At 44.6% G+C, this 26301-nt stretch overlaps 1 protein-coding gene across 12 annotated transcripts in view; it reads right to left on the reverse strand.

Moving 5' to 3' along the window:
- Window positions 1–1384: 1384 nt before the first annotated feature.
- The window catches only part of NRF1 (nuclear respiratory factor 1), a 144591-nt gene continuing 119674 nt past the window's right edge, over window positions 1385–26301 (reverse strand). For 10 of the 12 annotated variants that reach the window (XM_037740000.1, XM_037740009.1, XM_037740007.1 and 7 more), the window contains one exon: window positions 8433–10665. In XM_037740000.1, the coding sequence (XP_037595928.1) occupies window positions 10328–10665 (338 nt within the window). In that variant the 3' untranslated portion in view covers window positions 8433–10327. Of the gene's footprint in view, window positions 2408–8432; window positions 10666–13288; window positions 13345–26301 lie in introns of those variants that run through there. The other 2 variants (XM_017532580.2, XM_017532572.2) reach the window with 2 other exon arrangements.

Raw genomic sequence — 26301 nt, forward strand, 5'->3', positions numbered from 1 at the left:
AAGCCATCTTTAGGATTTTTTAAATTCCTAAGAATTTTTCGTAGGAATTTTTTTAAGGAATTTTTCCCCCCAGAACATAAGAAAACAAATTATGTATGAAATGTATGAAATGGAGCTGGTCTGGTGATGGGGCTCTGGCCGGTCCTCAGTGTCTTCGTTACAGAGCTCCTCAGCATTGGAGCGGCACAGGCCAGAGATCACTGGTCTCCAGTAGGACTACATTTTAAAAAGCAGAATGAGCTGCCCCAAGATAAAGTTCCTTTTACCTAAGAAGCCAAGTGCTTCTGTAGTGATGAACAATTCCACTTCCTGTTGCCACATTTTTAACTATTTATTGAATGAGGCAGTCAAAGACAGAATGGAAAACAACACAGAATCCATGCTTTGCTACTGGGGTTTTGCTTTTTTCTTCTTGGCAACTTCTCAAACTATTTGGAGGTTATTTCACCACAAAGGAACACGGACTTTAAAGTCCCTGGACAACTTCACAATGACGATAAAAAATAATAATTAAAAAAATAACAAATTGTAGAACTAGGACTATTTATATGTAAATTTCCCACCCCTCCCCCCATTACGTACAGAAAAGAACATATAAAGAACATTAGTTTTATATAAAACAAGCAAATACAAGAATCTGAAACTTTTCTCAAAGGTTGAGCAAGACATGAAGAATCTTTTAATGTCGCATTTAGAAAACACATTAAATACACGATCACACACATGGGGAGAGCTGGGAGGAGGGGGGAGGAGCTGTCCCTGTACTCAAGGAGCAGAGATTTGGCCTGTCGAAAAGTCAGGTGAATTCAGCCACTGGAGACTCAGGGCTTGCAGCTGAGAAAGAGTTAACAGTTACCAAGAATACCCAGACACCTCCAAGGAGGAAAGCTGTTCCCAGCCTGGGCCACCAGGCTGCATCCAGGAAGATGAACCTCCAGGAGTCCATTCGGAAGCAGGGCCTGATTCGGGAACACAGCAAACGCCCTCAGCTGTTTTCTAACACACCCTATTGTGATGGCCAGCCTTCCATGAGCCAGGTGTCCCTTCTTCCCTTCCGTGTACTGCCAGGCCCAACCCTGCTTCCAAGATCACACAAGATCAGGGGTGTTCAGGTTGCTGTGGCTGAAGACCGGGTGTCCCTTCCTGTTAGCTCCAGCGCCTCCTCTGTGAAGCTACAGACAGCTAGAGAAAACTGCTCCCATAGGTGTATCCTGGTTTAGGAAGATTTTGCTTTCCTTCCTTTCCCTTCCAACCCCTCCCACCCCCTTCCCATCCTCTCCACCACCATGCACGCACACACACCCACAAGCACACTTACACACACGCACTCCTCAAACCCTTAATACTTGTTACCTTCAGTTCATATATACGACCAATTCAGGACTGACCTTAAAACCAGAGGAACATTTTAATAGTCATGAGATCAAGAAGGATACCTGGGAAGGAGAGGAGATGGGAGGCTGAGGAAAACCCTCTTGTCCCAGGCCCAGGAGCTTTCAAGACATTCATCTGCCTGTGGCAAGGTCAGCACCTGGGCCAGCCCGAGGAGCATCTCAGCTAGCAGACCACGTAGCCCCTGGACCTTGCAAGCGCATCTCTGACCCACGCCATGCCGGAACTCCTTCCTCAGGTGAGTCCAGCCGAGAGAGTTCTGGGTGGCCACTGGGAGGCAGCTTTGGTGAAGGGCATGGTCACCTCCGCCTGAGTTTGTCAGTAGCTCAACGCATGACCCTGGTATGAACAAAAACTGGGTGACTGTGTCTGGCCACGTACCCTACCACCCACTAAACTGGGTGAATTATTGTTTCCACAGCTCACCTTGATTTCATACAGATAATTCCATGCGGGTTTCATACATATATATATATATGTATATATATACTTTACATATATGTAAATGTGTATGTCCATATGTACACATATACATATATTCACACTCACACATACACACACATAAGTATACACACACATTTCCGCAGAAAGAAGTCCTGCCACAATTTGGCTTTTTTGGGACAGTGAAATTGACAACGCAGTTTCTTACTCCACCAATCCCAGAAAATCAAGAGTGGTGCTTTAAAAAATGCAATTCCAAAATCTGCTGCCTTTCTTCCTTTTAAAAAAAAAAAGGTTAACAAAACTTTTCTTCCAAAGTCGAGAGACTTAATTCCATTTGATTGCACCTCTGCAAATGTGTAAAAAATCTTGAAGTAGACTACAAAACGATGCCATAATATGGCTGTATGTCACTGTTCCAACGTCACCACCTCCACAGCTTGGCCGTCCATGGTGACTGCGCTGTCTGATATCCTGGTGGTCACAGGGGCCATGGCCACCTGCACTGGTCCGTTGCCCTGGGCGAGGCTGGTCACCACAGTCTGGTACATGCTCACAGGGATCTGGACCAGGCCTGGAGAGACAGAGGGAAGACCATTGGTGGGGCTCTTGCTCAAGCTCCTTTTTTCTGGCTGGACAGGGGCACCCAGCTCTTGCCTTTGAGGTATCGTGGTCACCAGCCCCAGGTGATCATATATACCCATGGCCCAGGCACAAAGATATCCCTTCTCCCACCCCATTAAAATTTTTTTCATTAATGTTTAAGATTTATAATTGATACATAACTGTACATGTTTATGGGGTACACTGTGATGTTTCAATGCATGTATACATTGTAGAATGATCAAATCGAGATAATTACCGTATTAATCTCTTTAAAGATTTATCATTCATTGTGGTGACAACATTCAAAATTTAACTATCTTACACTATAGACCACATTGTTATTCGCTACAGTCACACTACTGTGTAACAGAACATCAGGACTTACTCTTCCTTCTTACCTGCTGGCCAACCTCTCCTGCCCCCCTCCCCCACCCTTCTCCAGACACTGATAACTATTATTCTATTCTCTACTTCTATGCAATCAACTTTTTTCCATTTTAACTTTTTTTGTTTTTTATTTTTAAAAAGATAGGGTCTGGCTCTGTAACCTAGGCTGCAGTGCAGTGGCGTGACCATAGCTCACTGCGGCCTCAAAGTCCTGGATTCAAGTCATCCTCTCACCTCGGTCTCCGGAGTGCTGGAACCACAGGCATGTGCCACCATGCCTGGCTAATATCTATCTATCTATCTATCTATCTATATAGATAGATAGATATTTTGAGATGGAGTCTTGCTATGTTGCCCAGGCTGGTCTTGAACTCGTGGCCTCAAGCGATCCTCCCACCTTGTCCTCCTGAATAGCTGGGATTATAGGTGCAAATCACCAAGCCTGGCCATTTTAACTTTTTAAAAACAGACTATCAGGAAAGAAAAGTTTGGAGAAACTGTGGAAACATGCCTCAGGGTATGTGTAGGGTCTCCCCAGCTTGCCGTGAGAGGGCCCTGCCTGCCCTCGTATCTAGGAAGCACAGGCCTGTCAGGTGTTAATGCCCCCTGCCTGCCTTCTCCCTCTCGGAACAGGCCACCATTACCTTTCTTTGATATTTGGCTACACTGCCTTCTTCAACCCTCTTTCTGCCTATGGCAAGTCTCTCTCAGCCTAAAGAGTAAAAGCTTCTCCCTCTCTTATCCTGTCTTCTGGCCACTGCCCCATCTACATGCCTTCCTTCAGAGTCAAGCTTATTATTATTATTTTTAAAAGCCTAGGGCACTTGTTTCCTGGTTTTTAGATTTCACATACCAGTAAAATGTAAAAACACATTTTGGGGTCAACTTAAAAAAAAAGACCCCAACTACTTCCCAATATCACTATTATTTCAGAGCAGAAAGGATGGTTTAAAGGAAGAAACATAACCTCCATAAAGGTAGGCCTGCCCAAAAAAGGAAAGCTGATAATAGATTTTAAAAAAGGATTCCCTGTAACTAATGTATACGTCCATCTCCTCTTCCTTCTGAAACTAGAATTACAGTGAATGGGGCAAAAAGGATATAAACGAGGGATGTCAACGTTTTTTTGGAAGATGCAATGCAAATGTGAAATGGTTCTGATTTATCAGAGAAGTGGAAGGGGCAACTCCTACGCCCACACAGGGCTCAGGACGTAGAGGCCTAGCTACTACAGAAAGGGGATGAGGCTAAAAATGAGAATTAGTGAAAGTCTGAATTTAATGGATTAGATCAATCCCAACATCCAGACCCAGAGACCTTTGCTGCTGGGCCTCTGAGATTCACCCACTGTATTGAGAAACTGACCCGGAGAGGCCCCTTTTAGTTCTTGTTGAAATTTAAACCATAGGCTACTTTGATGAAGATAAAAATTAATCAAAAAAAGGGTTGTCAAAATATTTTCTAATGCAAAAAATCAAATATAAGATTTTCTTTTCCAATGTTAAATTGTATGTAACTGTTTTCTGGGAGTAAGTGTTGCCAGTTTAGGGATACGGGGTAAGCATTTGGTGATGGAATGAAACATCATGAAGTGAGGCTTGCTGTTCTGGTGACAGATCGCTGGAAACCCCAGCTCCTCTGGTGTGCCCTTACACAAACGGAAGATATGGCCAGTCCCCCCAACACTTGCAATGCAGGCCTGAAAGGGAGGAGGCGGCGGCCAGCCTCCATGAGCACATGGGCATGGTGGAAAACAGGCTGAGGGGCCAGGCCTTGGCTTACAAAACTGTGGGCTTCAATTTCTTTCAACAAAACCTTTGCAAATGGCTCTGGTCTTTAATCAATCCCTCTTTCAGTTCACCCCTTCCCAGTCACTCAAATTACCTGTCTTTATTATTATTAAATAGTGATGAGGTATCACTATGTTGCCCAGGCTGGTCTTGAACTCCTGAGCTCAAGTGATCCTCCTGCCTCAGCTTTCCAAAGTGCTAGGATTATAGGCGTGAGCCACTACACCCAGCCAAATGATCTTTCCATAACGTGTTACTCCCTTCATCTCAAACATTTAAATGCCAAGGCATTTAAAAGGTTCCCAAAGTTTATAATAAAGTTCAAATAATTTAGTATAGTCTTCAAGGCCTCTCATGATTTGCCCTGGTCCATCTTTCCAGTCTCATCTCCCTCACTCTCTTGCAGGTACCCTGCGCTCTAGGTAACCCCGCACCCCAGACTACTCTTAGTTCCCTCAATCTAGTAGCCACACTCTTGGGCCTTTGCTCAGGTTGTTCACAAGATAGACTTATCTCCCACTCTTTCCCTTTATACTTGGGTCAGCTTTCCCCCCTTGTGGGACCTGGCCCATGCCAGCCCCATCAATGCTGGAGCAGCCTCTTCTGGACTCTCAGGAGGCCCAGGGACAGCCATGGATAAGCTGGCTGGGCCAGTTGATGCATGTCTGCAACAGGCCTTCCCACTTGACAGAGGGCTCTTTCCAGATCAGGCCTGGCTCTGGCTTATTTCATGTTCCTCACGGTACGAAGTACAAAGTGTGCCACAAGTTGCTATCAGCATAGCCTCAAGGGTCATGTACTGCTGGCCTCAACCAATGTGCAGCTGGACCCTCTCCCTGGCCTCTAGACTCAAGGCCTGGGCCTGAGTGTATACATGTAAAGACCGTACGACCTCGTCAGCCCCCCGCCTCCTCCCTGTGTATCACAATTATGTTCTCCTCTGGTCAAAACAGGCAAAGTTAACAAAGTCACCCAAAATGCCCAGTGGCAAGGCCAAGACACCTGTGCGATCCTTCAGGGAGCCCACATGCTGGCAAGTAGCAAGCAAAACCAGAAGCAACAGTCAGTCTCATTTCACTGCTCCTGCCTCTAGGTTCCATTGAGTTCCAAAAGCTCCAAGCTGGGGAACAAGTCCCCTGTTTTACAGCTACAGAGACTACAGTGTGCAGGGAGATCTTTTCTAACTGAGCAACAATCTGGGTTAGGCTGGTGTGAACAGAGACTAAAAGAGTTGTCAAAGGTAAATTTCTTTCACCCTGGCTGTGATGTGTTTGGGTTTCCTATGATGTGAGCCCATGCCCAATACTGTTGTTAAAATAGTTTTTATATTATCATGGAAGATTTCTTCCAGAATAAAATTGCAAAAATATATCCACTGGCTGGTGCTGCCATAATCAGAATGACCTTCAGAACATCTGACCTTATCTTGCTGTTCTCCTTCACAGTTCTTCAGTGGTTTCTAGTGGCCCACAGGATAGAAAGTCCAAACCCCTTTGCAGGTATTTAAACTCTTCACGTCGGCCACTGTTGTTCAGTTAAGCCTGGTGATCCACTAATCCCCACTCACTTCACACGCCAGCCAGATGAACTACTTGACTGAGGTCCATGCCTCCTGCCTGGAGGTGGCTCCTCCTCTTCCTCCGAGAGCTAGCCCCAGCCTCTCTCCTCCTCATCTTGGGTCCTCTTCACTGATGCTCCTCCTCGGCTCTCTGCACAGGCTCCTTGGAGGCAGGAGCCTCATTCATCCTCACTGCTTGCATGTCTTGTCCCCAAGGAGGCTGTAGAGTCCTTAAGGGAGGGATTAAGTCTCCATCTTTGAGTGGCCAGCAGTCAGCAGGTGCCCATGAGTGTTTTCTGCTATCATGAATGAAACCTGCCTTCTAAGATTTAACATGTGTCCCTTCTAGGGACTGCGAGATTAAGGTGGGTGAGACTTAGGGTGATGAGGCTGTTTTGGAACAAGAGCTCCCAGCCCAGAAAAAAAGCAACTTAAAAAATACTACATTCAAGACTCATCCAAATTAAGCTGTTTTTGAAAGATTCCATCTTCTGTACTCCACCGCTGACAACAGGGAAGAAGCACATTTTGCCACACCTGGGTGAGGAAACGGTCCCCACCCAAAGCTCCCAGGGAAGAGTAACTGGTGAGGACAGCCACACACCTTAGAAGGCCGGGAGAGGGAGGGCATAATGGGAGTCATTTCATAACCCCCCATGCCTTGAAACCCCAATTCTCCTATTTTCTACATAGAGTTTTGGTCTACTGCCACCTTAAATAAATGCATGACCATCCCACTGTAGGGATTTTAAGACCTCTCTCTCACATAGCCATTTTGACATGGGATTAGATTAAATCGCCTCAGTGTCTCTGACCTAGCAGCCTTCATGTCCCTGGCAAGGGAAAGGGGGAGGGGCTGGAGGCCTGGAAACCCAGCATGCACTAAGTCGGGCGGCTGCCCTTGGAAGAGAGATGATTAAATGCTGAGGTACAGTAATCAGGCTGGGACTGTCCCCGCATCTGCTCAGCCTGCTCCTGATTAGCCCTAATCTAGAGGCACATGTTAATCCTAGTTTGCATTCTGGGTCATTTCAATTGATTAAGCAACAGGAAGACCTTTGTGTTCTACTTTAAGGGGTGGAAGTGCTCCTTTTTCTTTTTCACAGGGCCCTTGCAGAGTCCTAGTAATGAGACTCCCTTGGCCTCAGTACAGCCCCTTTCCAAGCCCTCTCACACCCATTCATTGCATGTCACTTGACTTTGGCTGAGACCCTAGAGGTCCACAGGGCAGGGCTCCTTACCCTTCACAAGTGAGAACCAAAACCACCGGCTCATCATAAAGGCACATACTTCTAACATCCTGAAGATTTTAGTACCCCTGTATTTCAAAGCTACATAAAACCTTAAGAGTTTAGTAGTGCTCCCCTCCCTGTGTCCATTATTAAACTCTTAAGGTTTTGTGTAGCTTTGAAATACAGGGGTACTAAAATCTTCAGGATGTAAAATGCAATTAAAAAAAAAAAAAAAAGTTTAGTAAATACAACCCCTGTCTTTTTATCTGAACTCAAAAGTAAACATAAAAATTTTATTAAAACAACAACAACAACAACAACAAAACCTCAATACAGACCAAGGGAGGACTGATTTTGTTCCCCAAACGACTTATGGTAAAGTCAGGGGCCCAGGCCTTTGATTTGGGAGTGTTTCCATATATCAGAATGTACCTTAGCACCTAACATGAGGGCCAGGAAGGACTCAGAAGGGAGAGAGCTGTCCTCTTTGGGCCCCCTGCTGCCTTTCTTCTCAAGTTTCATGGTAAGGTTTATAGAATTGGTCAAAATGGAAAAAAGGTCAGAGGTGACTCAGAAACTTCAGGTGCTAGCAGAGATTTCCTCGTCCAACAGCAGTCGGACCCAAATCTCTGGAAGAACTCCTGGCTGTAGGACCACATTCCCCTGGCAAGGACAATGAGGCTTGACATGGCTCTTTTTTTTCTTTTTAAATGAGTTGTGTATCATTTTTTTTTTTTTTTTTTTTTGAGACGGAGTCTTGCTCTGTTGCCAGGCTGGAATGCAGTGGTGCAATCTCAGCTCACTGCAACCTCCGCCTCCTGGGTTCAAGTGATTCTTCCACCTCAGCCTCCCGAGTAGCTGGGACTACAGGCGCGTGCCACCACACCCAGCTAATTTTTGTATTTTTAGTAGAGACAGGGTTTCATCATGGCGAGAATGGTCTCGATCTCTTGACCTTGTGATCCACCCGCCTCGGCCTCCCAAAGTGCTGGAATTACAGGCATGAGCCACCACTCCCGGCCGAGTTGTGTATCATTTTTGAGCCAAAATGGTGAAACATGCTTTTCCCAAATAAATGGCAATGACATTCTTCTAGTTGCTCAGGCCAAAAGCTTTGAAGTCTTTGAAGTCATCCTTGACTTCACATCCAACACACCAGCTATTCTCTCCCTTTGAATACAGACCCCAAATTCAACACTTTTCCTCCTGCCTCCCCAGACAAACACTGCCATCCTTTGCCTTCCTTTGTGATCAGCCTACCTTAGCACTTGCCAAAGGAATCTTTTAAAACTTCCATACAAAGTGATGCCTCTCAAATCACATTACATGGGAGGCAGATTGTATCTACTCAGAAGCATGGCCTTGCACGCTGCAGAGCGAGGGGCATGATGCTTTACAGTGGTCTGTCTCTGATGGCGGCACCAGGGGAACACTGTGGTAGACCAGGGGCGCCAATGACAGTTACTTTAAAGGTTAGGGTCACAGCCTTGCACACTATGTGGATTTATCATTCACGAGCCAATCTACTCTATTCCAGATCTCTCCTGGGGCAGTGAGTTTCATCACTTGCCTATTGTATATGGAATTTACATATATACACATATGTGCACGTATATGTGGAAATGGAATTTATTTATTTGGGGGAATTTATTTTTCCCAAGGTTAACTACTTTCAGTATTCAGTATTATTGGATGAAGAAGTATATATAAAATGGTTAACTACATCTTCAAATATAGTTTGGCAAAAGCCGTCCCATCCCACCAAAAAAATTCCTTTGCTTCCTCCTATCAGGAAAATAAAGTGCAAATAGCTAACAGTTGAAGGAGTTTACATAGCCTTTCCCACAAACGCCTTACACTGTCCCCTCATTACAACCACGTCCCCTGGGTACCATGTGAGCTTCCTCAGGCAGGTTCCTCTGTCTGGAGTTACGCCCTGCCACTCTCAGTCCAGTTCTTCTGACAGTTTCCACACAGTGCATGGGGTTGCCTGAGGGGACAGCCCACCAGGTTTCTCCCTCCTGTGACTTTTTTGCTACCACCATTCATTTGGCCCCAGGTATGTGCTGACCTGTTCCCAAGGAGTTGCTGCTTTTCTCTCTGTAAATCTGCAAGCTTGCATTGTTGGCAGGACTGTCTTTGAATGCTGAGCAACTTGAACACAATAGGTGCTCAATAATTGAATATGATATGAAAATGTGTAACTGATCATACTCTTCATAATTTTCAGAAACTTGGTGGTACTCCCTTTAGTCTTGCCCTCCACAGACCGAACAGCCTTAACAGCTTTGACTCTGATCCAGAATGAAGCCGAATTTTCTCCACAACATTCTTATGGTGCTGTAGTTCAGGTGCATTTTAAGTGAGAAAAAACCAGGCTGTTTATTTCCATTAAAGGCTTCTGAGTCAGAAAGACCTACATGTGAATCTTGGTTCTGCTATTTAATGGCTTGTGAGCCTGTTTCCTCATATATAAAATGGTGATCACTCATCTCACAGCGCTGCTGAACTAGAGGGGGGATGACACAGTAAAATCTACTACAGTGCTTGGCACGTAGTAGGTATATAATAAACGCCACTGCTTTTCAAAGATGACTTTGAGTACGAAGTTTGATGGAGTCTGGCTGGGGTCACAAATGTTAGACTAAAGCTCTCAGAAAACAGAAAGAAAAGCAGAGACAGCACAGATCTCCTTTCAGCAGTGATTTTCTCCTGCCAGGAAGCACATCATTCGTCAAAGGCCTTCAAAGATGTAAAGATGAGAGATAAAAGCCATGAAATCAGGGCAGATGGACTGGCAGGCAGCTTCCCGTCTGAAACACAGTGATGGTCAGGACTGGCACTGGCACTGCACCATGACGTAGACGAAGCAGTTGCTAATCTAGCACATTGGTCAATAAGCAACCAGGCAAAACCACTCCTCAAGTAGTAAGAGTGTTGAAAATACGATCAGAGCAGTCTGATGTGATGTCATCACCCTGATATATTTCTGAACTCCTCCAGAAACTAACAGGCTTGAGCCAAGCAGAGCACAGGGCTGCAGGGCTGTTGAAGTTATCCAGCACCAGAGCTGGCCCTCCCCTCACCCCACGACAAGATAGAGCAGGACAGACAGCCTGAGGAAGAATGGGCCTTTCATTTGCCCTCACAGTCTGGGAAACCTTTGGGAATTGTTGTTTGCTGTAACTGAATCTTTCAGCCCGAAGTCCTTCCAAGTTGGTCATGGAAATATCTTTAGTTGCAAGAAAAATACTGATGGCTGTTGAGAGAAAAAGAGCTAAACAAATAATAAACATGACAGTTGGTGGAAGAGAAATACTTCTTAAAACCCAAAGGAAAATTGACATTATGTAATGCCTTCTGTAGTTTATGAACATGAATGCTAACTACGTACATCAGGGAAATACTGGCCCAAATGGGAACCAGGACCATGATTAGAAAGGAGAGGAATGCATGAGTAAGAAATGAAATTACAGATTATATTGTTTGAGTTTTTAAGGAGCCAGAAAGGGTTTCTACAGGTGTTTGTAGGGGTGATAGGCAGAAGGAAGTCCTTTAAAAATCTTCCATTTACAGGCTTGGAAAAATATTTACATCAGTGGCTGACATCTAAGGAAAGCCACTATATGAAGAAAAACATACATGGTATGTGCCAGTATAGAAGTGGAAGAAGAAAACAGGAAATCAGTAAAGAAGCTATCAGTAAAGTAGGCAGGCAGCAGTTAGAGAGGCTGAGAATACCAAGGACTAGATGGAAAGAGGACATATGTAGAGCAAGAAAAGGAAAGTCATGAAAAGAATGTCAATATCAAACAAAAAGGAGGTCCGAGTCACCTCATGATAGTAGGGGAAGGGGGGAAGGGAAAAAGCGTTTCTTTCCCAGTGGTTCTGTTTCTGTTCTATTCGCTGCTCCTAGGATATTTAATCTCCCTTTTCCGTGTTTCCTAAGTCCAAGGCTTTTGGGTACATTTAGGGGATTTATGGATTAAAATATGTCTTACATCTGGCAAGTACTGAGTATTCTCATGAAGCCAAGAGCAGCCTCACAGGTGCCTTGGTGTACAGGGTGCTTTTCAGCACCCAGGGTTTTTCTTCTATCTTGCTGGACCATCTCAAGACTAAGAAAGACTCCTTCTGGAATAACATTCAAAGCAGTGAATCTGGTTGAGACAGAGTCATTCTATCTTTTGCCTGATTTTGCAGACCACCAGGAAGCTTTTCATGCCCCTCATCCCACGAACCAAATATTAAAACTGAATTCATTTTTACTTTATTAGTAAATGTATTTCAAAACCTATTTTAGACATATAATTTCCTCTTGACATTACTGGAGATGCCCAGGAGCACGATGCAATCAGGGTCTGTGTTTCAGTACTCAGAACCACCATGGTTTATTACCCTGAAAATTGAGCTCCCAATGTGGGGATGAACAAGCTAACTTCAAGGCCTACTGATCTCGCCAAGAAGGCTTTAAACTGAAAATGGCAGGACAGAAAGCGTTCTGCTAAAGCTTGTGGAATATGCATATGCTCTGGAGCAGTGGTCCCAAGCATTTTTGGCACCAGAGACCAGTTTCGTGGAAGACAGTTTTTCCATGGATGGGAGGACTGGTGGGGGTGGTTTGGGGATGAAACTGTTCCACCTGAAATCATCAGTTCACAAAAGCTTCATTCTCCTATGAAAATCTGATGCTGCTGCTGCTCTGACAGGCAGTGGAGCTCAGGCAGTGATGCTCATGCTCCTACCACTCACCTCCTGCTGTGCCAGAGGTTGGGGACCTCTGCTCTGGAGGACATCTGATCTGACTGTACAGACGAAGGGCAAGGGGTACACAGTAAATTCCCAGAAGAAATCACTAGGAAGAAGGGTAGGAACAACACTCAAGGTTGAAGTCTGTGTCCCAGAGGATAGAGCATGGCAATATGCAGGGTGTACCAGTATTTTAAAATGGAAAGTGAAGCCCAGATGACAAACCTCAGAAGAAGGAAGTCACCAACAGTCTGCAACAGTCAGGTGCAGAAATGAACAGCAGGCCCAATCAGGAGTTACTCCGAGTTAGGAATGGAGATTTGTTTATTTTTTTGTTATTATTATTTTCAAACTTTCTATGATGGAAAACTTTAAACAGGCACTAAGAGAGGGAGTAGTACAGTGAACTCCATGTGCCTGCCATCCAGCCCCTGCCTCTTCTATCTGAGCAGGGATAGGCTAAGACAGGGAAGCTTCCAAAGATGTACTCTTGACTTTTCATCCCCCCACTCAGCATAATCTGTAGAGCACCATTTAGGAAAAAAAACCCCACAAAAAACCAAAACTTTCTAAGAGCACATAAAGGGCAGAAATAAATTTGCTTTAGGCAGTGAGACACCTGAAAAAAGCAGATTGGCAAGTAGGAATAGACAGTAATGGGGCTTTAGTCAAATGGAAAGAAATCTATCCCAATACACTTCACCTTGATCAAGTTTTTATCCTGCCTTTCCTATCTGAACTGTACTTAGCATAGCCAAATTGTTCATGGGGACAAGTTCTTCATAAAAGAATCCCAACTAGAGGTGAGAGGATCACTTGAGGTCAGGCCTTCGAAGCTGTAGTGCGCCACGATCATGTCTGGGAATAGCCACTGCACTCCAGCCTGGGCAACGTAGTAAGACCTTGTCTCTTCAAAAATAAATAAATAATTCCAGCCAATAAATGAAAATGAAACATTTGACACTAGAAAAAATCAGATTATCAATGGTTACTAAAACTATCAGTTGACCAAGTGAGGGGGACTGCACAGTAGAGGAATCCCACCATCCATGCAGGAAGCAGCGCCTGGAATGACAGCCTCACAGTCACTCTATCCTCCAGCTGCTTCCTTCTTTCCCCAAAGATGAACCCACCTGTGGCTTTGTCAGTCAGGATCCACTTGCGACCTGCACGATCTGCCATAAACAGTAATTAATACAAAGAAGAACTGTTAAAACAGAAAAATTACATGGAAATTAAACAACTTGCTCCTAAATGACCAGCCTGGGTAAAACAAGCGTAACACAGAAATAAAAAAAAAAAAAAAAAGCACCGGGCAAGATGGGCCACCAGCCCCGCTGCGGCGCTGCAGCTTCCCGTGCACATCCGGTGCCGGGTGCACAGCCTTGCTCCTTCCACCCGTGAGGAACGCCTTCCGTAAGCATGCCAGCGCCGAGTGCCAGTGTGCACTCAGACCACCAGATCTTAGTTTGGTTGAAGGGAGGGAGGTCATTTCCCTCGTATTTCCCCCTTGCAATTAGAATTTGTGATGTGATTTTCTTGTATCAGACTTACCTTCCTAATTATGTCTTCTTTAAGCTAATATGCAAACTAATTTGTATTCCCTAAGTACCCAGCAGCTGGGTCAGGGGGTGGAGGAGATGGTCCAGGCTTACAATGGCTTGCTTAGAGAAACTGTCCAAGGATTTAAAATGTGTCACAAGTAATCTGCATGACAGATAATCTGTAGGTAACAAGTAAGAGTTGACTATACTCGCATTTGTAAAACCAACAGGCCACTTCTTTATCTTAGGACTGCTATGAGGATAAATAACATCATGCTTGCATGATTTTAATTCTTGAGACAAAAGACACTGTCTAAATTTGAGGGAGTATTGTTATTTTACATGGGCTTTCTCCAGGAGTCAAAGCAACCGTGCAGCAGCTACCAGACACAGACAAATAGAAGCAGCAAGATGAAAGGCCCTGTCCTTGGTCCCGAGAGCTGCTGAAAATGGAAAGTGTTGGCAGCCCACCTGTTGAATGAAGCAGGTGCCACTTAGACATTCACTTTACTGACTCCAACCACAAGCAGCATTGTCCACACAATGCACGCTTCGTTTATACACTCTTGGCCTGAGTGTTCACGTGTCCTCTTGTTTTAATAAGATGCTCCGTTTAATGAGAAAAGGACTTTCTGGTCCAACAGCAGGGCTGTGAAAGCTTAATTAGAAGGCCAAGGAGAGGGTCAGCTGAAAGTGGACATTCCTAAAATTAAATTTCCTTCTCATTGGTTATATTTCAGTATATATATATATATTTTAACAAGGAGCAGGAGTGGAGAAAGGACATGAAATTCTTGGAGGAAAAAAATACAAAAAGGTGAAAAAGAACACAGTCTAGGTAACATGGCTGGAAGGAGTTCTTCCAGAAACATTCAGGCAAATTTCATTTTTTCCTTCCAACAAGACTGCAATAGGAACTCCCAGGCTTCCTTAAGCAGTTGAGGCATTTCAAGAGGTTCAGACCACTCTCAAACAGAGCAGTCCACTAGAGTTTCCTGTGATGATGGGCCTGTTCTTTTTGAGTGCTGTCCAACATGGTGGCTACAGAGCGCTTGAAATGTGGCCAGCGTGACTGAGGAACTGATATCTCAATTTTATTCTGTTTTAATTAAGTTTAAATAGCCAGAACAGAGCTCTAAAACCTTCCCAGAGCTTCCAGTATGCCAACTCTGTATCATAAACATGCCTCCAACAGACAGACACATACCTTCACACTATGTAACACTCTAAGAGTTGCCTTTGTTTAAATGGAAACTCAATCTGGAATTGGATGCTTTGTATTCACCTAAAATATAGTTTTTCTTGGCATTTCCCTTATTTAAATCACAGGTTCTTTCCTTTACTTATTTTAACACCCTCCAGCCCCCTAGGCCTCTACATGAGAAACTATCAGCATGCGAGAGCAATGCAGTGTAGATGCACGTTATGGTGCTATAAGGAATGAGGAGAGGCTGGGCTGGGCGGAGTCAGAAGGGCTGCTGGACGCCTCTCTAGCGAGCCAATCTGATAGCATGGTCTTTGTAGTCTAGCTCACAGCAGTGTCTCGGTAGACCCCTTCCATGATTCTCAGATCCAATTGCTAGGCTTTACGACGGCAAAAAAAAATTTTTTTTTTTAATCAATTTCACTTAGCAAATCCCATTTAGACTCTGAAAAATCTCTAAATTGGGGCCTTTTTAATAATGAAGATTTGGTGTAATTATAATGTCACAGGCAATTGTGCTGACAAAGCAAAACCAATATGTCTCCTTGCCAGGCCTTTGCTCTCAGTCTGACCAACAGGAGGAGAAAAGAGGCTTTGTCAGGAGCAGATGTGCACTGGGAGGCCCCAGGAAAGCAGATCTGTTGAATGAAGCAGGTGCCACTTAGACATTCACTTTACTGACTCCAACCACAACCTCCCCTTCATTTGATATCCTCCTCTTGGCAGGAGGATGGAGAAAGAGCATCACACAAAGAGGAAGCATGTTTATCCTGTTCAGATTACTGCTTCTGCCAGGCTGCTGCTGCTGGGTTCTGCACATTTGCTCTTTATTAAGCAAATGTTAGAGCTGGGTGCTGGGAAGTGAATCCCTGTATTTACACAGGTAACCTGAGAGCCAGAGGGCCCCAAAGCATCCTGGCTGCAAGGTACACGCTATTAGAGTTAATAACAGTGCACTGACATTCCTTCAAAATTCTAATGGAAGCATAAATAAAAAGAGGAAAGTCCCCTTTACCCAAGAACCTGATAAACTTTATTCTATAATAATTTTTCCTATTCTAATATTCTGAGTCCTGTGTGAACCGTGATTAATGCCCTTTTTACATGCTCCGTTAAAATCTACTTTTCCATCCATGTATTGAATAGAAATGATTCCAATTAAACTTGTCCAATTATGGCACTGGATTCGGTATGTCAGAAAAAAAAAAAACCCCTTTACAGAACAGCGCTCACAATGACAGGCACAAGATTCAGTCTTGGTTTATAAAGAGCTGCAATAATCTAAGACTAGAATCTGCCTTTATATACAAAGACTTGGAAAGATCTGCGGAACTAAAGGGAAGGAGGATGAGATAAAGAAACATGTAACTTGGCCTTGAGGACACCACGGATGGAGGGGAGACCACAGTCAGTGGTGTCCATCTGCCAGACGGCAGGGACCTTCTTGGGAATCTTTCTGGAAGCCCTGATTTGAGTTGTCTGCCCGGAATGTCCCTGGCTCAGATTGGTGCTCTGTTCACAGAATGGTGTGCTGGCTCATCAAGTTTCCCCAAGCTGAGAATACCTGACACAGGCAGACCAAAGACTAAATGAATTTGCATCTACTGAAGTACAGAAAAACAAAAAAACAGTATATGAAGATATGCCAAGGGGGCTTGACAACTTGTGCTAATTCCCTCTGGGGCCCTGATACTTCGACTGGAGGCATCCAGCCTTTCACAAGAGAAACATCTAAAAGCTGCATCTGAACGACATGGCCACGCTTAGATAAACACTAAGAATAGACACTGACAGCTAGTGGCCTATCATCTTATTGTAAAGGCCTCTATGTCCACTTCTGATCTGCAGTCTTTAAGCCTTCAAATAGCAGAGCCTAGATTACCAATTTCTGGCCTACAAATGATGAATGCCTGAGGCCACTCCAGTTTATAATGGTAGAGAGAGAATGACACATCCCCTCTGGACATGCAGACTACCCGAGGAGCCTAAACCTGCAAAGAGGGACAGAAGATACTCTCAGGAGGTAGTGCTGGTCCTTCTGAAGGTGTCCACAGGTCAGCACCTCTGCAGAGACAAAGATGCACCAAAGAACCCTGGAAACTGGAAATCCCTCCAGCTATGGGGGTTATGCCTGAGGAGCGACAGGAAAGGCTTGGTAATTCTAGAGAACAGAACCTCATGCCTAAGGGATATGATGTACTTCCACCAGGAACACAGGCTTCCTGACGCAGGGATCCTTGTGGGAGATTCACTACCACCTCTCTGCGAATGAAGACTCACTGGCCCAGCCTAGGCATGTGTGCCAGAAGTACTAAGAATGAACCTCTGAAGGTTAGTTCCCTTCCCATTCAGTGTGAGTGATTAATAATCATAATAAGAATAATCATAATAGCAGTTGTAGCAGTGGTGGTCAGCAGTTACTGCATGCCTATGATGCCCCAGCCGCTAAAGAGAGTAGGACTCAATAGTCTCTGCTCCCCCTAAAATTAGTGCCATCAATACATCTCCCAGGATGGGGGAGACTGGGGAGTCAGGAAAACTGCCACCTCTTTCCAAGAGATACTTTGGAAGGCACTTTGGACTTCAGGAGGTCATCATGAAGACAGGAAGGAGGACCCGTTTCAGAAGTGAAGAATCACCACTGAGCTGTCCCTTCTCTTCCTCAACACCATGAAAAGTGTTGGGTGAGAAACACACATGGGGCAGAGAACTGTACCCCTCTTTGAGTATCTAGAATCAAGGGCCCCAGTGAACATCTCTGCGCTCCCATTTCTCAGCAGCAGCTCTGTTTCACTGTGAAATCTAAAATTCATCCAGTTGTCATGGCTACTGTCAGCCTTGTGACCCATTAGGCTTTGGACATTTGATCTTTTGGTGGGCTACTATAAATCCATTAGAGCACCTGGCTGCAGATACCTGTAGCCTAGAAGAGAAAGTTGCACTTGTGAGGAATCCAAGTGGAAATATGCAAGTGGCCTGAGTCATGAATACATTCACTAGGAAGTGAGTCTAGGTGTCGCCACTGCCTCCTGTCTCAGGTTTTCCTGCCTGGACTCTGCAGTGCATAAAAACAGATCAGTTCTCCTTGCAACCCTCCCACCCTGCTGTTTACTGGCTGCGGATTACTGCAGTCACATGGGTAGGTTTTTTTTTTTTTTTTTTTTAAAGCAAAGCCACGCTGTTTATGAGCTGAGAAGGTTACTGGAAGACAAGGCTCATGAAGTATTCGTGTTGTCCTCCCCTATGCAGAGGGTGTACAACCTGCCAGAAGACCACAGTGTTATTGCTATAGCCCTTAGACCAGCACTACCGATTAGAACTGTCTTCAATGATGGAAATGTTCTGTATCTGCACAATCCATTAAAGTAGCTACCAGGTCCATGTGCCTATTTAAATTTAAATGTGAATACATTATAATTAAATTAAAAATTCAGCATCTCAGGCCGTATGTGGCTATTCAGCACTTGAAATATGATTGTGACTGATAACTACCTTTTACATTTTATTTCATTTAAATTAACTTGCATTTAAATTCAAATAGCCACATGTAGCTAATAGCTATCATACTGGACAGTGGAGATTTAGATGTTAGGTTTTGATATCATGTTTTTTTTTTTTTTTTGCCTCTGTTAAGATTTACTATAACTCTTTGACTTAAACATCGCTGCCACCATTCCTTAAAACAATCCTGCAAAGGAGTCACCACACCAAGTACCAACATAACCAGATGAACAATAAAGACCATGATTTTCATTTGTGTTATGCCTTCTCTACTTCCTAGGTTGGATAAGTTGGCCAAGAGAGAGTGAAGGGGAAGAAGGAAGCTTTCGCTGGGCAGTAGAAAGAGTACTGGAGATCTGGTATGATTTCCAGTCTGACTGTTTAACAGCTGACAGACCCTGGGCAAGTCCTGGCTTTAGCTGCCTCTGAACAGGGCTCAGAAGATCTGTTCTACCCAGTTTACCAGGCGAAGGTAGAATAGTGCAGACACTGCTTAGCCATCTGCAAGGAGATGATGGTGGCAGTCAGTGATGGTGGTTGTAGCAGTAGTGAAAAAAAAAAAGGAAAGAATGGACAATGAAAGGAAAAAGATGAAGACCCTAAACAATTATGCTCAATGCATACGGCCAAAAGGCAAAATTAGAGCCAACTGAAATGGTTATTTTCCCGGTATGACATCTACCAACATGCTTCCTAGAATGAAAACTATTCATCTGAGGGAAAAGTTAGCTGACTTAAATGGGAAAATCCCTATCTGCCAAGAAAGCCTATTTCCCAGGGGGCATGTGGAGGACGCTAAGAGACATCACCGTCCCAAGGTGCTGCGTCACACACACTGTGGCAGTTCCTAGGCACAGCTGCCAGCCCCCAATTCAGCTGGAGTCACAGGCCCCGCTCCATACTTCCCTTACTCTTCTTCATTTTGAGTCACAACTCAGAGCTCTCCTTATAAGAAGGAATCTTTTCAGGCCTAGGGCTATGATCCCTCCTGCACCATTTAAAAAAGACCTATGATTCCAAAAGAGGAACAGCTGTAATACAAATGAATCTTCATTTGCTTTTTCTTACAGAATAGACGATGCCTCAGCGTAGTCTGACTGAGACCAGCACCCTAGTATCTTCATTTTCTTTCACACTCTATCAACAAGGGGGTCGGTGGAAAAGACCATTTACTTTACGGAAGGGCAGCCTAAAATTTCACAGCTACCAAATGTGCTGCTCTTTGGGGACCTTGAAGATGAGAGGCTTGTATCCTGGGACTCACAGCTCACAGAAAAAACAGCCGCATAGGGGCTACCCAAGTCAAGTCCTGGGGCACTGAGCTTACCATCTTTGGATGAAAGGTACAAATGGTATCAGTGTCACAGAACACAACAGCACTTTTAAAGCTATTATGCATTATGGTGACTGAAAATGTACTCTTACAATAAGACTATTTAATGCATTCATTTATTTAAGCATTAATTAAAATAATAAGGCAAAAAGTGATATAGTACACACTGGAATGGCACATTAGCAACATTTCTGGGGAGGAACAATGATACAGTTCCTAAATTAATTTAACATTTACACCTCAGTGGACTCTTGTGAGAACACGCCCGTATGCTGATGTGTCCATGGAATGAGTAGTACAGAAAAAGGTGGAAGGAGAGACGTGTTTTATAGACTAACATGTGGAGGACTGGCATTGCACCTCTCGTTTTTATAGAGCTGGAATAGAAGGACGTGTAGTAGGTAAAAATGGATGATGGTGGTGGTGACAAAAAGGGAAAAGTGGCAAAAGTTACCTTTTGTGATGGAGTTGAAATACAATGTAGCTGCTGAGATTTGAAGACAGACTGTGCCATTCAAGGAGTAAAAAGGCCACACTCATTACTGCAAACTATGTACTAGAAGAGAACAGCAGCGCTAGATGAAGGCAAGTGACAGAATCACCAGTAGGAGCCTTTGAACAATGTCACCTTATATTTTCTTCAGTAGAGGCTGTAGAAAGGGCTTTGGTTCTATTCCCATTTTCACAGGATCTACCTCTGCAACATACATCTTCAACTGCATAAGGCAAGCATTCAGATTGTCTTAAAGACAGGAAAGCAGCGTCTGCATAGGACTGTGCACTCTAACATATGTGAGGATGATGGAGAAGAAACTGATGCTGACAGCTAAAGAACTCCGTATTTATGATGCATCCCTGTGCCAGGCACTATGCTAAGAACTTGACAGGAATCATCCTGTTTAATGCTCATAACTTCCTTCTGAGTACAGAACTATCATTATCCTAATTTTTATAGCTAAGGCTTAGAGAGGTTAATTTGCTTGCCTAAGATTACAGAGCTTGTTAGAGGTGCAGCTTTTAGGGTACCCAGCTCTTCGGGACCTCCCCTCTCCCTTGCCCCTCCTTCTACTCTCAGTGCTATACCAGAGACCTACAGAGTTAAATGATCCTCACCACCATCTTCTATGGCAGTGGCTCTTAACCTTTTTCTGTGGGCTACAGATGAGCAGGGGTGGGAGTAGGGGTGGGAATGCCTCTGGTCTAGTTACACATCTGATCAAAGTTATAGATACCCTCCCTGCTGCTCGCGGGAGCAAAGCAAAAAAAAAGCTATAGATACCAAAAAAATAAAAATACCTTTGTATAGAATTTCTCAGGGTCCATAGATCCCAGGTTATTGGGCTGGGCATGGTGGGTCGTGCCTGAAATCCCAGCAATGTGGGAAGCTGAGGAGGACAGATCACTTGAGGACAGAAGTTCAAGACCAGCCTGGCCAACATGGTGAAACCCTATCTCTACCAAAAATATAAAAAATTAGCTGGGTGTGGTGGCACACGCCTCTCGGGAGACTGAGGCAGGAGAATCACTTGAAGCGGAGAGGCGAAGGTTACACTGAGCTGAGATCGTGCCATTGCACTCCAGCCTGGGTGACAGAGTGAAACTTCATCTCAAAAAAAAAAGAATATCCGGCTGGGTGCGGTGGCTCAAGCCTGTAATCCCAGCACTTTGGGAGGCTGAGGCGGGTGGATCACGAGGTCAAGAGATCGAGACCATCCTGGTCAACACGGTGAAACCCCGTCTCTACTAAAAATACAAAACATTAGCTGGGCATGGTGGCGCGTGCCTGTAATCCCAGTTACTCAGGAAGCTGAGGCAGGAGAATTGCCTGAACCCAGGAGGCGGAGGCTGCGGTGAGCCAAGATTGCACCATTGCACTCCAGCCTGGGTAACGAGAGCGAAACTCCTTCCCCCCCCCCAAAAAAAAAGAATATTCCATTGTTCTTATAATATATATAAAGTTGGTTTTCATGGGCAATTAAAACATTGGGTTTGCCACTTTATAATCAGTACAGAACAGGCCTTACAGCCATCCTGTCTCACTTGGGAGGCCTTGCAGAATAGAAACATATGTTCCAATCTCTCATGCAAGGAACCCACCCAAGAATCCTGCTTTCTTATCTGAATCTCTTGTTGGTCCTCAACCATCTTCTCTTGTTATGCCTCTTGCTAAAAATATTTTTTGAGACAGAGTCTTGCACTGTTGCTTGGGCTGGAGTGCAATGGTGCAATCTTGGCTCACTGCAACACCTCTGCCTCCTGGGTCCACATGATTCTCCTGCCTCAGCCTCTCGAGTAGCTGGTATTACACGTGCATACCACCACACCCAGCTAATTTTTTGTATTTTTAGTACAGCCAGTGTTTCACTATGTTGGCCATACTGGTCTCGAACTCCTGACCTCATAATCTGCCCGCCTTGGCCTCCCAAAGTGCTGGCATTCCAGGCGTGAGCCACTGCGCCTGGCTGAAAATTTTAGTTTTTAAGGAAGTATTGTATGAGCATAGTTGAGATTAAATTCTACTGGGAAAACATGTATTTTCTTAAAGTTTTCAATAAGGTTGAAGAAAACAGGGAAGTGAAAAGGTGAAGATTGTTTGTTATAAACATAGAATGTTTTTTCCTAAAGGAATGTCTAAATTGATTTAACTTGGCAGTTGGAATGCATAGTAAAATGTACATTTGTTTTACATCACAGCAAGGCAGAGTGGAGTCTTTTAGTTTTAGAAAATGTTATGTTGAAGTCTTAAGGTGGAACCTCAGCAGCAAGACTGTTGCCAGGACCAGCACAGAACACGGGACACACTACCCTGAACAAACAGTGAAGGGCTGCTCCATCTCTAAGTGTAATGACGGTAACTTGTCATCAGCTTTAATTTTTAAACAGCCCTCCAGTCCATTTCCCTTCATTCAGAACATGAGGAGGGAAGGCTGAGACCCCTAGTCTTAACCAGGGCAGCATAGGTAGTAGGTGGTTTCTGAGTCTTCAGTGCTGAACAGCAGAGACAGATACACTCTTCAAACTCTCTGGGGAACCCCAAGCAAGGGCTGTAGGCAGAGCCAAGTGGAAGACCCAGTGAGGAGCTGGGGAAAGTGGCCAGTAAACTTGCTCCAGGCAAAAACGAAGAGGCCCCTACCGCCTTGGTCTCAACTTTGCTAGACGCAAGTGGGAAGGCTGAGAGAGTCCTGGCCTAAACTGAAGTGCAGCAGGAGGGCTTGAGCAGAGGTTTCTAGGAGCTGAGGAAACAATTCGTCTGCTGGGGTTCCTTCCTTCTGAACATCATCTACTTCCCCTCAGTTTCCCTGGTTCTAAAGAGCACCCCATAGGCTACCACTCGACTGCAATCAAGATGACACATTCACTGATTGCAAAGTACGCTGCTCACTGAAAATATTTAAGGCTGACAGCCAGCCAAGGACTAGTTCTGCAACTGGAGAAGCATACAGACCTGTGGGCCCCTCTGGGCCAGCAAAGGCAAGTCTGTGCTGTGCAGAGGGAGGGCTGCTGAGCCGGGGGCACTCGGCAGCATGAACCCCCAGAGAACTCCCACAGCCCTCAGAACAGCTGGGCAGATGGGCACTGTGGCTAAACTAGACAAAGACAAGCAGCCTCTGGCAGGGGTGGGGAAAGGCTTGACATTCCCAAATTTATTTGTTCAACAATGCTTATCACCCTGCATTTGTGGAGTCTATACAGGAACCCAGCACTCACATCAAAGGGAGGCAGTGTAGTACAGTGGTTTGGAAACAAATTGCCTGAATTCAAATTCCATCTCTGCTACTCTATGGGAACTTTGTTAAGTTAGTGAAACTTTCTGTGTCTCAGCTTTACTAGATGTTAAATCAGTTTAACAGTGTTTACCTCAGAGTTATTACGCGTTTTAAACACGATGAGTGGAAAGCACTTAGAATGCTTGTACATAGTAAGTATTACATAAATTTTGTTAAATTAATAAATTAATGATACAACAGGACTGAGAGACAGAATGCAAGGTCAATAGCTGAGAAATATGTTGATGTCCTAGGTCAGAGAGCTCCTAAGAGGGGTATGCCCTGCTAACATTTTTTTTTCCTTTCTTTTTTGAAATGGAGTCTCACTCTGTCAACCTGGCCAGAGTACAATGGCGCGATCTTGGCTTACTGCAGTCTCGACCTCCTGGGCTCAGGGAATCCTTCTGCCTTAGTGTTCCGAGTAGCTGTGACTATAGCTGTGAGCCACTGTGATGGGGTAATTTTTATATTTTTTGTAGAAACAGGGTTTGACCATGTTGCCCAGGCTGGTCCTGAACTCCTGAGCTCAGGCAATCCACCCGCCTCAGCCTTCCAAAGTGTTGGGATTATAGGTGGGAACTACTATGTCTGGCCCCCACTAACATCTTTACTACAAAAAATGAAATCGAAAAAAATCAAAAGAAAAGAAAGGAGAAAGTGAAATTTCAAAGTGCAAGAATACTTGCTTCCCTCACCGGGTCCATCTCTGTGATGAAAACTCCCCATAACCCCAAACCTGGCGAAGCTGGGGTAGAAGCAGAGGAGAAAACTTGAGTCAATTTTAAAATTTGTTAGTGGCTCTGCTGAAAGGCTTGGTGGATGAAAAATGGCTAACATAAGGTTTTATTCTTTCAAATGAACTTTAAAATTAGCATAAAGTTCATATCCCCAAAACACTCTACGGACTTTTGAATGAAATTTTTTTTCAAATTTAAAAGATGAACCTTTGTTTGTTTGCTTGTTTGAGACAGAGTCTCGCTTTATTACCCAGGCTAGAGTGCAGTGGTGTAATCTCAGCTCACTGCAACCTCTGCTTCCTGGGTTTAAGCAATTCTCCTGCCTCAGCCTCCCGAGCAGCTGGGATTACAGGTGCCCACCACCATCCCCGGCTAATTTTTGTATTTTTAGTAGAGATGGGGTTTCACCATGTTGGTCAGGCTGGTCTGGAACTTCAGACCTCAAGTGATCTGCACGCCTGAGCCTCCCAAAGTGCTGGGATTACAGGCGTGAGTCACCGTGCCTGACCAAGAACAGCCAAATAGATAGATGGAAATAGAAATGCCTCTGCCACTAGACTGTACACAGTTTATTTAAAAATTCTGCACATCATAATGATGATACTTCAAATCAGTGTAGGAAGGATAGGATGAATTTCAACTTTTTTTTGCTTTTTTTGGAAACAAGGTCTTGTTCCTGTCGCTTAGGCTGGAGTGCAGTGGCAAGACTGTGGCTTACTGCTCACTGCAGCCTTGGCTTCCTGAGCTCAGGTGATCCTCCCACCTCAGCCTCCTGAGTAGCTGGGACTACAGGCATATGCCACCACACCTGGCTAATTTTTTTGTATAGACAGGGTTTTGCCATGTTGCCCAGGCTGGGTATTTCAACCATTTTAATAGAATAAATGGTATATGTAGTGCCACTGTATTCCAGTCTAGGCAATGGGGTGAGACTCCACCTCAAAAAAACCCAAAGGACAAAACCCCAAAAAACCCCACCCCAAATCAGCAAAAATGCTACATCTTCTCTTTTTTCTTGCGGCATCATTAGGAAAAGTGTCAGCTATTTTAGAAAATGTTGATGCCTTCTTAGCAGCTCTGGTAAGAGGCTTATTAGGTTGGTGTGAAAGTAATTGCACCAACTTCAAATTTGCTATTACTTCTAATGGCAGAAAGAACCCACAATTACTTTTGCACCAACTAATACTTACGAACTTGTTATCTATTTTGTTTTCCCCCATCTACTTTTCAGGAATGAAAGATAGCAGCTGTATGAATCTGCAATAAGATCTCAGACAGAAGAGTGTTTCTGAGGTGGCCAAGTGCCAATATAATCCTTATCTTTCATTATGTTTGCTGCAATAGGAAGGAAGAGAAAGGTCTGTAGACCTGGTTTTCTGAGGTTTGCCAACAATGGGCGTGAAGGACTGGGCGAGAGGTGAGAGGCACTCAACAAAGAGCTCCTCAAGCCCGAGTGAAGGCCTGTATTTGTAGTGAAGGCCCGTATTTGTCGGTCCTGGAGGTCAGGAGTCCTGGAACACAGGGGGTTCTGGGGACCAGCAGAGAGGAAGGCAGAGTGAAGAAAAACAAATGGGCTGAACTGTACAACTGCTTACATTAAGGTGTATAAGATGAAAAAAGTATTGAGATAACTGTGTTCAAAAAAAGAAGTAAAGGGCCGGGCGTAGTGGCTCATGCCTATAATCCTAACACTGAGAGGCTAAAGCAGGAGGATCCTTTTGAGCCCAGGAGTTTGAGATCAGCCTGGGTAACAAAGGGAGATCCCATCTCTACAAAAAATATAATTAAAAAAATTAGCCGAGTGTGGCAGTGCGCACCTGTGGTCCCAGAGTCTCAGCAGGCTGAGGTGGGAGGATAGCTTGAGCCTGAGGTCAAGGCTGCAGTGAACCAGCCTAGGTGACAGAGCAAGACGCTATCTCAAAACAAACAAATAAAGAAGTAAAGGAGGGCCGGGCGCGGTGGCTCAAGCCTGTAATCCCAGCACTTTGGGAGGCCGAGGCGGGTGGATCACGAGGTCAAGAGATCGAGACCATCCTGGTCAACACGGTGAAACCCCGTCT

Source organism: Cebus imitator, unplaced genomic scaffold (genome assembly GCF_001604975.1).
Source record: "Cebus imitator isolate Cc_AM_T3 unplaced genomic scaffold, Cebus_imitator-1.0 Scaffold77, whole genome shotgun sequence".
Classification (NCBI taxonomy): domain Eukaryota; kingdom Metazoa; phylum Chordata; class Mammalia; order Primates; family Cebidae; genus Cebus; species Cebus imitator.